This window comes from Zingiber officinale, chromosome 8B, assembly GCF_018446385.1.
Source record: "Zingiber officinale cultivar Zhangliang chromosome 8B, Zo_v1.1, whole genome shotgun sequence".
Lineage (NCBI taxonomy): Eukaryota > Viridiplantae > Streptophyta > Magnoliopsida > Zingiberales > Zingiberaceae > Zingiber > Zingiber officinale.
In genome coordinates this window covers 42,776,218-42,790,415 of record NC_056001.1, presented here as the reverse complement: position 1 = coordinate 42,790,415, position 14,198 = coordinate 42,776,218, and the positions used below count along the sequence as shown (strand labels likewise).

The 14,198-nt window shown below is 38.4% G+C and overlaps 2 protein-coding genes across 4 annotated transcripts; both read left to right on the top strand.

Moving 5' to 3' along the window:
* Positions 1-2,117: 2,117 nt before the first annotated feature.
* On the top strand, positions 2,118-3,891 carry LOC122015291 (plastocyanin-like). 2 transcript variants are annotated; one of them, XR_006120874.1, is made up of 2 exons: positions 2,118-2,746; positions 3,752-3,891. XR_006120874.1 is itself a non-coding variant. In XM_042572101.1 (1 exon), exon 1 carries the CDS (start codon positions 2,191-2,193, stop codon positions 2,689-2,691), a length of 501 nt encoding a protein of 166 aa, XP_042428035.1. In that variant the 5' UTR covers positions 2,118-2,190; the 3' UTR covers positions 2,692-2,887. The 2 variants fall into 2 exon arrangements, 1 of the variants encoding a protein (XP_042428035.1); XM_042572101.1 differs by lacking the exon at positions 3,752-3,891 and having other exon boundaries at positions 2,118-2,887.
* On the top strand, positions 3,763-13,919 carry LOC122015290 (probable protein phosphatase 2C 60). Of its 2 annotated transcripts, none has more exons than XM_042572099.1 (5): positions 3,763-3,901; positions 4,373-4,784; positions 5,359-5,726; positions 7,074-7,310; positions 13,284-13,919. In XM_042572099.1, the coding sequence occupies exons 2-5, from the start codon at positions 4,466-4,468 to the stop codon at positions 13,554-13,556; spliced, it is 1,197 nt and encodes a 398-aa protein (XP_042428033.1). In that variant the 5' UTR covers positions 3,763-3,901; positions 4,373-4,465; the 3' UTR covers positions 13,557-13,919. The 2 variants fall into 2 exon arrangements, with proteins under 2 accessions (XP_042428033.1, XP_042428034.1); XM_042572100.1 differs by having other exon boundaries at positions 3,767-3,901; positions 4,427-4,784.
* The last annotated feature ends 279 nt before the right edge of the window (positions 13,920-14,198 follow it).

The following is a 14,198-nucleotide window of genomic DNA, read 5'->3' as shown; positions in this document are numbered from 1 at the left end:
TATTCTCATCAAATATCAGAATAGAACTTTTCTATTCTCGTCAAACATCAAAATACAACTCGAGTCAGGTCAACTCGAGTCAGGTCAACCAGGTCAACCTTGACCTAAGATTGCACCAATAAACAGTACCCGAGGTGCCTTCTAGGGGATGGAAGACACCTTAAAGCAATGGAAGACGCCTTGGCACATAGAAGGCGCCTTCTGCATGGAAGGTGCCTTTCGTATGATAAATTTTAGACCTCATTGCGGATAAGGGCCAGCTTGTTTAGGATCAGAATTGCCGTATTGGAGGTGCCTTCAAGGCTTCTGAAGGCGCATTCCATAGCCCTTATAAGGGCTTCTCGACCTAAGCTTCAAGAATAACTTCAATACGAGGTTCTACTCGTCAATTTGAGGTTCCAACTGCACAAGTTTCCTGCTGTGACTCTGCTACGATGCTGTTATGCCCGACTACTACCGAGGAGCCAACTGACACCGAGCCTAAGCTGACAATCTTCAGAGGTGTTGGGTAACAAACTTGTAATTTGTGTACTTACTTATTTGCAAAAGGACAAGTGCAGTGTATTGCACTTGTTCTGTCTTTCTTTATACTCGATTTTCTTTTCCGGGGGGTACCTGAAGAGGTTGCTTAGTGAATTATCCATCGATAGGTTCGTGAGATCTGGGTCTTAAAGTAAGAGTCGTTGAAGACTACGAACCAAATAAACCGACTGTGTCTAATTTGATTTTTTTAACTTGTGTTTTTTATTTATGTGTTTTCCATTGCATGCTTTGCTTTTAAATTTGAAAAGAAAAGAAAAGTTTTAAAGAACCACGTGATTCATCCCCCTTTCACGTGCGACTCGATCCAACAGTCTTGACTCGGACACGACCTCACCATTCCACTCCAGGAGTTTACTTCAACTTACTCACTAAACATCTGGTCCTACAGACCTGTTTGGACTTTTTTGGTCCTGCTTAATGTCTGATCAACTTGATTGACTAAGATTTTCTTGTGACATTGAGTTAGCACAATAGATATAAAAAAGTAAAGTAGTGTTAACAACATTCAAGATTCGCTGGTCCGATAGATCGCGCATGGTCTACCAAAAATCATTTGGTTACACTTGTTCAGAGTTTACTCCTCCAAGACTTCTCATCTGTCTAACCTCTAGTTAGGACTAGTCATTCGATACACTTCTCACCATTGTCAAACTTTCAGTTATCTTGACCACTTGGATTTGCTAGTCACTCAGGAAATTATTTACCATTGTCAAGCCTTCAGTCACCTTAACCACTTGGACTTGCTAGTCACTCGGTGGACTACTCACCACTGTCAAGTCTTCAATCACTTTGACTTGCTAGTCACTCGGTAGGCTACTCACCACTACCTAATCTCCAGTTAGAATTCCAATTAGGACTTCTTCTTGGTTAGGTCAACTTTGACCAAACTCCATTAAATATATTGATAAACAAATATCAAAACTTTATAGGTTGATTACACTAACAATAATAATAATAATAAATTAATTATAAAAAATAATTTTAAATTAATTTTAATCAATCAAGATATATTATTTTGACATCATAATTTAAGATCGATATTAATCGATAGTCAGAGATAATATTTTTAAATTCAATATATACTTACCCTTCCCTCCATCAAATCAAATCATTCAAAAATTACTATTATATGTCACTTTATCTTTCCTCTTCGTCTGACTAAGATCCCTTGCTCGCTCGGTTGGTTACTCTCGAAGTTCCAATTGGTGTGCTCGACCGCATAGGAATGTTTCAACAAATATGCAATGACATTTTTAGAACTTCAAATAAAAGAGGGGCCTAATTTGAATTTCTCTTACCATTTTTAAGAACATATGAAACTTAATATCCTCACATAAGGCCACAAACCCCACACGTTTGCCTCTTCCTCACCGGTCACAAAAATAGAAACAAAAAGAGATCAAAATGAACCGGCCGGTCTATCATTGCTTGATCAAACCGGCTCAATTACTGGTTCACGCTGCTAATTCACTTGGATTATATCAGTTTTACGGTCCAATTTGCCCGGTCCAACCGCTAAGCCGATCCAAGTCCCTGTCGGAAATAACGATAACTACTCTGCTCCCGGCCACACATGGCACGCCATCGAATCCCTTCCTCTGCACGCTATAAACCTCACCGATTACCTCAATTCTCCGGCGAATCTCCATGGCCACTACCTTTGCCACCTCTCCGGCACTCGCCGCAGCCCCTGCTTCCTTCGGAGGCCTCAGGGGCCGCAGCAGCAACAGATTGAGGAGGGGCAGTGGCAGAGTACTAGTAGTTCGAGCGTCGCTCAAGGAGGCGGTGGGCTTGGCAGTGGCTGCGACGGCGGCCAGCGCGGTGGTGGCGAGCGGCAGTGCGCAGGCCTTTGACGTGCTGCTGGGGAGCGACAGCGGGGAGCTGGCGTTCGTGCCGAGCAGCTTCTCGGTGGCGGCGGGGGAGAAGATCGTGTTCAAGAACAACGCCGGGTTCCCGCACAACGTGGTGTTCGACGAGGACGAGGTCCCGGCGGGCGTCGACGCTGGGGCCATCTCCATGGCGGAGGAGGACCTGCTGAACGCTCAGGGGGAGACTTACTCCGTCACGCTTAGCGCCAAGGGCACCTACGGCTTCTACTGCGCCCCGCACCAGGGCGCCGGCATGGTCGGAAAAGTAACCGTCAACTGAGCACATTAACGGCGACGTTCCCGCAGGCCGCAGACTGTTTACGCGCGCTATTGCTGTAAGCTTAATTCTGGAACCTTCGTCAAAATAATTAGTCTTAAGAAAAATTAAAAATATTTTTAATTAATTTTTTAAACAGCAATAACATGGATGACTGACACGTGTAACAAAATAGATTAACGTGGAAATCGTTCTGCCACACGTGTAAAACATATAACGGCACTGAGAAAATCAAAATGGTTCTCGTCAAACTTATTGCTCTCCCAAAACAGCGAACTTTGTCACGTAAAAGTAAAGAAAAATGATATGAAGTGTTTTCCTTAAAAGAAAATTAATAAAAACTAGAAAAATGATATTTGTGTAAAATAGGATGTCCTTTTTTATTGTGTTTTATTTTTATTTTTAATTAGCGTCATATATTGAACTTAGGCCGATTAATTTCTAAGGTGATGAATTTAATCATATAGAATTTTTTTATAGGGCTATCAGAATAAATAAAAAAAGCTTCGCAATGGACGGTATTTCAACCTAATATTTTTAAAGTCATTCATCAGAAAAAATAAAAAATAAAAAAATCAACCGTTAATTTTTTAAAATTAAGAAAACACTACCGCTGCACTTACTTCCAGCATCCTTTTTATTTTTAATGAAAATAGAGATAATGATTCCTTTTTATTTTATACAAATAATTTAACGATAAATTAGAAAAAAATCCTTAATGATAATCATAATTTTATGTACAATTCCCATGTCTAAAAAATTTTACCCATAATCCATAATTCAAAGTAGCTCCTAATAAATAATGAGCATTTATAGTTGACTAGATGGAACCTGATAAAAGGGCATATATGGAAAAAACAAATGGGCGAACTTAATTTATTTTTCTATAATTTCATTTGTAATTAAATATAAATTAATAATATATTTTTTAAATATAATATAATTCCCTTTTTGCCTCCACTAATTTCGAAATATGGGTCGATATTCTCTCTCCAACGGCGTGCTTTGCTGGCGTTTGCGTACTGTGACTTTTTATAAATGTGGTCCTTTCCGTGTGCTGAAGCATTAGAGCAGAGATAGAGAAAGCAAGCGAGGGGTCGGCCTCCATCCGCCGATGCAAGCCAACCTCAATCCTCTTCTTCTCTTTGATCCGTGGAAGAAGCAAAGCATCCATCAGATCTGGGGCGTTGGGGAGCAGTTCTCACCCCGCAAGGTGTGTTTTCTTTGCCTGTTCCTCTTTCGAGTATAGATTTTGCCTTCTTTTTTTTTTGCGCGGGGCGTTGTATTTTGTCGTGACTTCGTCAGGAATCATCGGTTGAGTGGGAGGGTTTTTGGAAGAGTGAACAGATCGTGGAAAGTTGAGTGGGATTCTGCTTTTCTGATTCGGGGAGAGGGATGGCCCTTAGAAGTGATCACGTAATCGTAAAGTTTAATGGTTAAGTTTGTATTTGCGCGTTCTGTCAGATGAATCGACTTCGTAGTGAGTATCTAATTTGGATACGCAAATGGAAGAGGAGTACAAGAGATTTGAAATATTCAAATAGTTTGATATTGTGTTTCTTTCTTTGAATTCTGGAAGGGGAGTTAAGTCTTTCATGACCTTCCTGCATTCAGTATCTTTACCTGCTTTAGTTACTGCTTTATAATCCAAATGATATGCTTTATGGGGTTTCTATTGATCCAGTCTCACAGGTGAAGTTGCGCATTCAGTTTCTGATATCAGATTATTTGGGTGTAGATGCTAAAAACACAAATGCGGGCTTAGACGAGATGAGGGATGTTAACAAAATTGATGAACCTTTTTAAGGCCTGCTGGCAACCATCTTCAGACAGATACACCCACACAGATTCTGATTTGGCTGGTCGACAGGATGGGCTTCTATGGTACAAGGACAGTGGGGAGCATGTTTATGGTGAGTTCTCCATGGCCGTTATACAAGCAAATAACTTGCTGGAGGATCAGAGCCAACTTGAGTCCGGACCTCTCAGCTCACTGGAATGTGGCCCATATGGAACTTTTGTTGGTGTTTATGATGGGCATGGTGGTCCAGAAACTTCTCGATATGTCAATGATCATCTCTTTCAGAACATGAAAAGTAAGCTCTCAACATTTAGGGCCTTCCTATAATATGAAGGTTTAGGCACTTCAGTAATTCTTATGAATCATGATGGGAAATATGCTTTGGTTTGAATAACATAAGTTACACTAGCACTACTATCAGAAAATCCTCATTCAAAAAAATATTGAAATTTATATTATGAATAGCGTGCATCTTTTTCTAAATATTCATAATAGAGATTCCTTGTTTATCAGTCAACCTTTGGGGAATACACTTCAGGGCATCATAAGTGTTTTTCGGTATGACTTGATCTACTTAATTGTTTAACTGTTGCTGATTTGAGATTCTGTTTAATATTAATATTATATTTTTGATGATTGATGGGTAAGAGGAACTGTTGAATCCTTTATGTTTCTTGGAAGTTATCCCATGTACTGATTGAACTCTAAATTGTTTCTTTGTGGTCTTTGTACTTCTTGTTTATTGGTACTCTGTGTTGCTAATTTATAGGCACACTATGCACTGAAATGGATACTTCTTCCATATCAATAATATGCTGTATATTTACTGTGTTTTTAGACCATTATCATAGAATTTTGTGCTTTGACAGGATTTGCAACAGAGCAGCAGTCAATGTCAACTGATGTAATAAGAAAGGCATACCAGTCAACAGAGGAGGGTTTTATCTCCTTCGTAACCAAACAATGGCCTGTGAAGCCTCAGATTGCGGCTGTAGGCTCATGTTGTCTGGTTGGGGTGATATGTGGCAGTACACTTTATATAGCTAATGTTGGTGACTCCCGCGCTGTTTTAGGAAGAGGTGTGAAAGCAACTGGAGAAGTTTTGGCTGTGCAATTGTCAGCGGAACACAATGTAGCAATTGAATCTGTGAGACAAGAATTGCATTCGATGCATCCTGATGATAAACAAATTGTTGTTTTAAAGCATAATGTATGGCGTGTAAAGGGCATAATCCAGGTATATACATGCTTATGACATAGTGATGGATTAGTTTAGTTCTATACCTTCTACCTCTTGCTTTCTTGAATTTATTATTCTGTCAAAGAAGAAGCATGCTTGATTTGGAGGTAACCAAGGTCCAACGGTTTGCTAAAATAACCCATGTATCGGTTGGTTTGATGTCATATATGCTACAAAGCACCATCATATGCAAACCTTTTGTTTTATTTAATCTATCATGCAATACTCATCCTTCATTTATGAACAATAGACTTGCCCTTCTTTCCTATCATAAGGTTGGTTGTCAGATTGTTGTTCACATCGAAAATCATTTGGTGAATTTCGTGTCCAATTAAAAATTATGAAACAAGTTAACATATCTTTCTAACCGTAAATAATATTTTTTACATAATAAAATATATCAAAGCCTAATGTGAAGCATGAAACATGTTGCTGCTGATATGTAATTACAAAATATTATTTCATTTCATTTAGAAACTTGATATTTCTAACCATTTATTGTATTTGTCGACAACTTTTCTTCAAATAGGTAGGATCGATAACAAGGAATTTTTTTTATGAACTATTTATGACAACTCATCCCTCGCTGTCCACTTGGAGTCTCAATGACATTGACAAAGTTGTAGAGAGGAGGAAAATGACGATACTACCTGGACAGGAAGAAGACGTATCATCATTTACTATCAATTCAATCTCAATGTGACAAGATTTGTTGTCCTCAAGTCAAGTGTTAACTCCACAGAGCAAGATTTCATCTTCTAGGATAAATTTCACCCTCCTTGACCTCTCCACTTCTGCTGTGTAACATAACATACTTCATCCTTCTTTTTATAATGGAATGAATTGATAGATTGGTTTAATTTTTGGTAAGTTGGGTTTGTTAAACAGGTCATATTTAATCTCAATGTGAATTGTGAATCATATGTTTCTATCCACTAGAATTTTGTCATATGCACAATACCTGCTTTCCAATTGTTACTATGACAAGAACTTAGGTTTGCAGGTATTAAAGACTCACTGTTTTTTAAATGTTTAGAATAGTGATGTAACAGTTTAGGGCCTTTAGGCTAATCTTTTTCTACATCTCTTTTCTGTTTGGGATATTACTCTGTTAATGGCATTTAGTGTCTCTCATTAGGAGGTGACCGAATTCTGATATTAGTGTGACACTACCATTCTTCCTTTGACATCATATGTTTCATAGAACACTTGGTGATGTGCACTGTACCAATTACGCCCTTTCTGTTGCATTCTATCTCAATCGTGTATGTTTATAGTTTATGTATGAATTGTGTATTTAAAGAATATTTTCCTTTTAAAGAAAATTACTTCATTCTATTTCAGATCTCCAGGTCAATTGGTGATGTATATCTAAAAAAGGCTGAATTTAACTGTGAACCATTGCATGTAAAATTCAGGCTTCGAGAGCCATTCAAGAAGCCTATACTGAGTGCAGAACCATCAATTATTGTGCAACCACTACAACCTCAAGATCAGTTCCTTATATTTGCATCTGATGGGCTCTGGGAGCATCTTAGTAATCAAGAAGCTGTTAATATTGTCCAAAACAACCCTCGAAATGTGAGTTTAACTCGTTTTCCTCATTACTGACGTTGCAGATTTCATTAGCATTACAGTTTTGCTGCACCATTGAACTTATATTGGTATCCTATTACTTTCCAGTTGTGTATACAATACTCCAAATTTCATAACAAACTGCATAGATAAGCATCTGCCAGGGTTTTTTTTTTCATGCATTGCACCTGGTACTTTGTGTTGTTTTTCTATAGTAACTTTATGAAGGAATTAGGTGAAGTTGGATGTACTCATTCGTCTGCTCTAACCATTAAACATTGTATAGGCTTACAGAACCTGCTGCTACTGTTGAACTAGCTGGAAGCAGTGTTTGATAGTGAGTTGCATTTGCACAAATATACACTTTTTGTGTAGGATCGAACTCGACGTTAGAAGGAGTGGCTGATGAATAACGTTACGAATTTTACGAGCTAATATTTTCAGAAATAACTAATAACAGAGTAAAAATATTAACCTAACACAAATTTAATCACAAGCAGCAAAGCAATGTAAACATGCAAAACTTGTTCAATAGTTAATCAATTAAAACAGAGATAGGCATGCACAACAATAATAAAATATGATTCTGATTTTTTAATTTCTCCTTACAGCCTCTGGAAAGGTGGAGAAACTTTACAAACAAAAAAGATCTAAAAATAAGCACAAATAAAATAGATATGACAATATAAGAATTGATGTGTGAGGTTGCAGTGTGTCGTAACACAGAAAGCAGAGCACAGTATAGCACGAGCACAATTGCACAAGAATGGAAAAAGATTGAGTGATTTTAAAGCTTTGCCTGGAGGCCCTTTATATAACCCTCTTCTGTTGCTGACGTGGCATCCTCCGGTCGACTTGAGGCTCCCCGATCGATTGGAGGGTGCTGATGTGGCTGCAATGTCTATCTAGTAGATAACGTTGTCCGCATTCTCCGATCGACCTGCGACCCTAGAGAAGGGTCAACCTTGATCTTGACCCGACTTGTCCGGATCGCTAGATAACATCTTCTACTCGAAGCATTTCTGGTCGCCCGTTTGCTCCGGTCGCCCTGGCCCAGCTACGGTCGCTTGACTCCCCGACTTCACTCGTCGAGAGTTATTACTAGCTAGTCGCTCGGACTCCCTCCAATCGCTTGGATTCCTTCCAATCGCCTAGACTCCCTGACTTCACTCATCGAGATTATCACCAGCCAGTCACACTTCGCTTCCCTGGTTACGCATAATGAGTATGATATAGGATTTTAAGTTACACTTTCTTTGCGTCTAGATGTCTAGCTTCTTGCAAACTCATCTAAACTGAGTTGCCAAGCTACAACTCCCAGTTGAATTTACTTGGACTTGTTTGCTAAGCCTTCAACTCTCCTCTAACTTCACTTGGATTTTTCTGTCAAGCCTTCAACCCAACTGATTTCACTTGGTCTCCACTTGGATTTGATCCACCTAATTCCCAACTAGGACTTTCTTGCTTGGTTTCAACCAAGACTTAGCTCCTACTTGATTCTTAATCAGGACTTTAGTTGCCTATTTCCACTAGGACTTAAGTCATTGCCTGATTCCCAACCAGGACTTTAGTTGTCTAGCTTTACTAAGACTTAATTATTGCTTGGTTTCCGATTAGGACTCCATCACTGTCAAGTAACATACTCCTGCACACTTACACCAATTTGTTAGATCTTAACAAACCTAATTTTAACCTTAGTCATATATCAAAACTTTGGGTTCAATGTTGTGCTTCCAGTACTAACAATCTCCCTTTTTTTGATAGTATGAAAACTAAGTTAAAGTTAGTTAAATATAATCAAAAAATATTTTTTAAAATTTATATTCAATGTATGACAATAATAAATGATAAGTGCAATCATATGTGAATTAATTTAAACTTATAACTCCCCTTAATTATAACTTGCCCTTAATCATATAAAGATTTTGGAAGTCCTAAATTGGGAAGTTTTGAACTTTTGCAAATAATAATTTAAAACAATTTGAATTTGAACTTTTCTTTAACCAACCCTCCCCCAATTAAACAAGACATAAGTTAAACCATAATTCCAAATAATTAATTGTAAATTAATAAGCAAGATTAAAGCAGGCATGTAATTAATTATAAATTGGAAGTCTAAGTTATGTCATATCACATATACAAAATAAGACAAGACCAAAAAGATAATAGAAGTCAAAATCCAAGTCATAACAAGTTATAACTCCATAAACTAGTCAAGTCAACTATGAGTCAAGACACCCAAAACCAGACAATTATATATCCAAAAAAAGTCAACTCCAGGTCCACTAAAGAGATAAGCTAAGATTGATCTAGTTAGGAGGGGCTGCTGGCCCATGTGCTGAGCAACCAAATTGTAGGATCGAACTCGACCCTATAGAGAGGGGGTGAATAGCGTTACAAATTTTATGAGTTAATATTTTTAGAAATAACTACTAACAAAGTAGCACAGTAGAAATAATTGAAATATTAATCTAACACAGATTTAATCAGAAGCAACAAAGTAATGTCAACAAGCAAAACTTATTTTAATCAATTAAAGCAGAGATAGACACACGCAACAATAATAAAATATTATTATTATTTCTTAATTTCCTTTTGGAAAGGCGGAGAAACCTTCGAAAAAAAAAATCTAAAAATTAAGCACAAATAAAACAAATATGACAATGAAAAGATTACGCTAGATGTTGCCGATCAGAATTGAAGCACGAGGTTGCAGCATGTCGCGACACAGAAAGCACGAGAGCATTAGAGCACGAGCATAGTAGCACAAGAATGGAAAGAGATTGAGTGATTTTAAAGCTCTACCTCGAGACCCTTTATATAATCCTCTTCTATTGTTGATGTGGCATCCTCAAGTAGACATGAGGCTCCCTGGTCGACCTGAGGCTCCCTGGTCACTTGGAAGGTGCTGATGTAGCTGCAACGTCTATCTAATAGATAATGTCGTCTGCGTTCTCCGGTCGACATGAGGTCCTCCGGTCGCTTGGAGAAGGGTTAGTCCTGATCTCGATCCAACTCGGCCGGATCGTTGGATAACATCTTCTACCGGTTTGGAAGTCGCCTGTACGCTTCAATCGCCCCGACCTCGCTACAGTTGCTTGGACTTCCCAACTGCATTCATCGAGAGTTATCACCAGCCAATAGAGCTGTTAGACATAAAGACTTGTGGTGGAGCAGGCCGACCTGTCATCTTGGTGGGTTGGGAAATTCCAATCCAACTTAAGGCGGATTGTGGGTTAGGCGAGCCAACCCACGAGCCTACCCAAAAAAAATTATATATAGAAGAAAATTAAAATCTAATTAATCTAAATCCAACCAAATATGCTAGAATGAGAAATTTACGTACCTTTTTTTAAGTGACTTTTAAATCTCTACCACTCGATTTGGAAATCTAATTATACAGATTATTCGATTTTATAGGTGAGTTGGTTCTAGAAGGTGAAAATTGGACAAGCATTTGTTGTTTTATTTTAACTTTCTATTGTAAATGTTCATGACTCTATAATTCATATTTGTTAAATAAGTTGCCAACTTGAACTTTTTTTCCATGATATCCCCTAATTCATGTATTATTTAATCTGTTTATGCCTTGTAAATCACAATTTCAAGGTAACTCGCTTATAATTTTTTTGTTTCCTCAACTCGTGGGTCAACTCAAGCCCATCGCAGGCCTACCCGTGCATGTCAGCCCGCCTTAACCCATCTTTAAATAGGTTGATAAAATTTCAACCCAATCCACTTAAATTGTATGGCGAGGTAGGCCAAGCCGATGAACCCAATCCAAATTTACAACTCTACCAACCAATTGTCGGGACTCCTCTTTGGTCGCTTGGAATCGTCAAATGTCGCTTCCCTACAATGGTTACATGTAATGAGTATGATAGAGGATTTTTAAGTTACTCGCACTTACTTTGAGTCTAGATGTTCAACTCACCCATCTAGAATGAGTTGTCACGCTACAACTTTCAGCTAATTCTACTTGGACTTGTTTGCAAGTCTTCAGCTCCACTTCACTTGGATTTTTTGCCAACCCTTCAGCTCTCAGTTGACTCCACTTACACTTGATCCATTTAGTTTCCAATTAGGACTTTCTTGCTTGGTTTCCAACCAAGACTTAGCTCCTATCTTATTCCTAATCAAGACTTCATCTGTCTAAGTTCTACTAGGACATAACAACTATTTGGTTTCTAAGGATCTTTCAATTATTAGATTAGACGATCTTTTTCATGAAAAAGCGAATAGCGCGTTTCGCTTTTTCATGTTTTTCGACAACTTGAGAGAGTATGATGCGGAAATAAAGAAAACAAGCACAAAGCTTGCTTTTTCATGTTTTTCGACAACTTGAGAGAGTATGCTGCGGAAATAAAGAAATCAAGCACAATGCTAACAAGCTTTGTTTTACATTGTTCACAGCTTGTACTATTAGTCCAAGGCCAGCGATTGTTATTCACTTTCGTTGAGCAATCCACTATCAATTCGTTAAGTACAATAATCAAAATATGCAATTACACTTAACAAAATAAACAGTACCAACAACACAAGAAGATTCAGAATATAGCGTTGTTGTTAGTGCGGCGTTTCGACATAGGGAAGGTTTCAGAGTAGCACACGAGTATGGAAGTTATAGAAAATGATGTGTCTTAGGTGCTAATTGAACCCTTCTTATCCCTTCCAGGCGCCTCAATAAGGCTGACGTGCCATGACCTCCTCGAAGCTTATCCTAATTCCGGTGCCCGGATCCCTTGCGCCTGGACGTTGATATGCTTCGACCAATCAGAAGTTGCCATCTCATCCTGCCATCGGGCTAAGTTTTGGGCGTCTAGATTCCTTCCAGCTGATTCTAGAATTTAACTCCTATATCACAGAGTTAACACAGAATAATAATAATAAAGTGCAAAGTAGTCAAGTCCAATTTGGACTGTCTAGTCTTGACTTTTAAGTTTCCAATGAAACCCTAGGTCAGACCAATACTGATTGTTCCCTCTCGAGGGGAGAGATTATCTATTTGCCAAACATCCTGTCCTCTGGACCTGTTTGAACTTTTGCTCAGCATCCGATCTTGACCTTCGGGACTTCTAGCTAGACGTTTGATCTTCAATCCGTCTAGACTTCTGCCCGGTGTCTTGACTTCTGGGCTCCTGCCTAGTGTTCTCGACCCTTAGGACTTCTGCCCGACATCCTCGATCTACCAGGACTTCTTTGCTTAGCTACAACTAGGGCTTTCTCTTTGATAGTGTCAATGACTTTTGCCTTGTCTAGTATCCAGTTAACTTGACTCTGTCTAGCCGCAACTAGAGCTTTCCCCTTTCCTAGTGTCTACGACTTTTGCCTTGTCTAGTATCTAGTCAACTTGACCTAGTAGGACTTTCTGGTTGAACTACTTGCACACGTAGTCAACCTTGTTAGATCATAATACACTTTAATTTTGAACCATTTGTTAATATTAAAATCAAATTCAATTATCTAGTGCTCCCAACACCAACACTCAACCTGTCATTTTGCCATGTTGAGCCGCCGATGAGTTAACATGCTCGTCACCCCAAGGACAACAAAAGTAATGCAAAGATAAAGTTTAATAGATAGGTTGAGCAAAACCTCGTGAAACTTCTATTTTTTTTATTCGATGCTATTTAATTCTTGAAAATGCTGGGATTCAACTATCAACTTAGGCAACTGTTGTCTGAAGATGGTTTCCGTTTCATTTAAGATACAATATTCAGTTTGATAAATATCATCGCATTGTTTCATTTAAGATACAATATTCAGTTTGATAAATATCATCGCATTTGCTTTTATAAGCTATACATGCCATTGAACAAATTCTATTTCATCTATTTAGAGTTTGCTGAATGTTTGATTTGTTAGATTAACCTGTAATTTCCCCTAGTGTTGATTAAATGCTCAAGTGCGGCTCTATCAATTATTGAACTTCCTTCTTGCAGCTATGGTGACTAAAACCCTTTTTCATAAATACTGCAGGGGAGTGCTCGGAGACTCATCAAAGCTGCGTTACAAGAAGCTGCAAAGAAACGTGAGATGAGGTACTCGGATCTCAAGAAGATCGACCGCGGAGTTCGTCGACATTTCCATGATGACATAACTGTAATAGTCGTATTCCTTGACTCGGATCTTGTTAGCAGAGCCAGCTCACTCAAGGGACCCTCCTTTTCTGTACGAGGTGGCGGCATCAATACCCGAGCACATTCTCTTGCTCCCTCCACAATACCGACAGAAGATCTTGCTAGCTTGTAGGTAGATCCTTCTTGTTCTATTCACTGAAATGTACCAAATCAAAACAGGCCAGCCTTCTTTACCTGCCTATCAAACAAGCAAAGGGTGAACTTCCTCAGCGACTTCACACGGTAACCGAATATAGACCTTGGAGGGTGTAATACTTAGCCAAGGAGGAGCTCTAAAAGATAACAACTTTTTGCTAATTTCAAAACTTTGTTCAGGTTATACTTTGAATTTATCATGTATCATTTTTTTGACCCACTCTTTTCACTTGTTCTAGTATCTTTAATTCAATCAGCTACTGGATGCCCCCACAATAGATACAAGGGTATGTTCAAATCACCTTTTAAACCTCTTGCTACGTCTTTACCTCTGATATCAGTTTCGTTGGATGCAAATTCTGTGTGCTTAGCCATAAAAATGTCGACTTTAATAATCTAAATTTTGAGGAAAAGCACGTCTATACCATGCAGTTGATATGATAATATATCGTTTTAACGTTTTGGTAAAGTGATTTTGATAATATGTTATGTAGGATACGATTGCATACTAATTTCTTGAGATCTGTATTATGTAGGATTTTGATAACACGTTGTTAAAATTGAACTACCTTCTCGGGATCATCTTTAGTCTTTTTTTAGTAAGTTTTCATTATTGCGA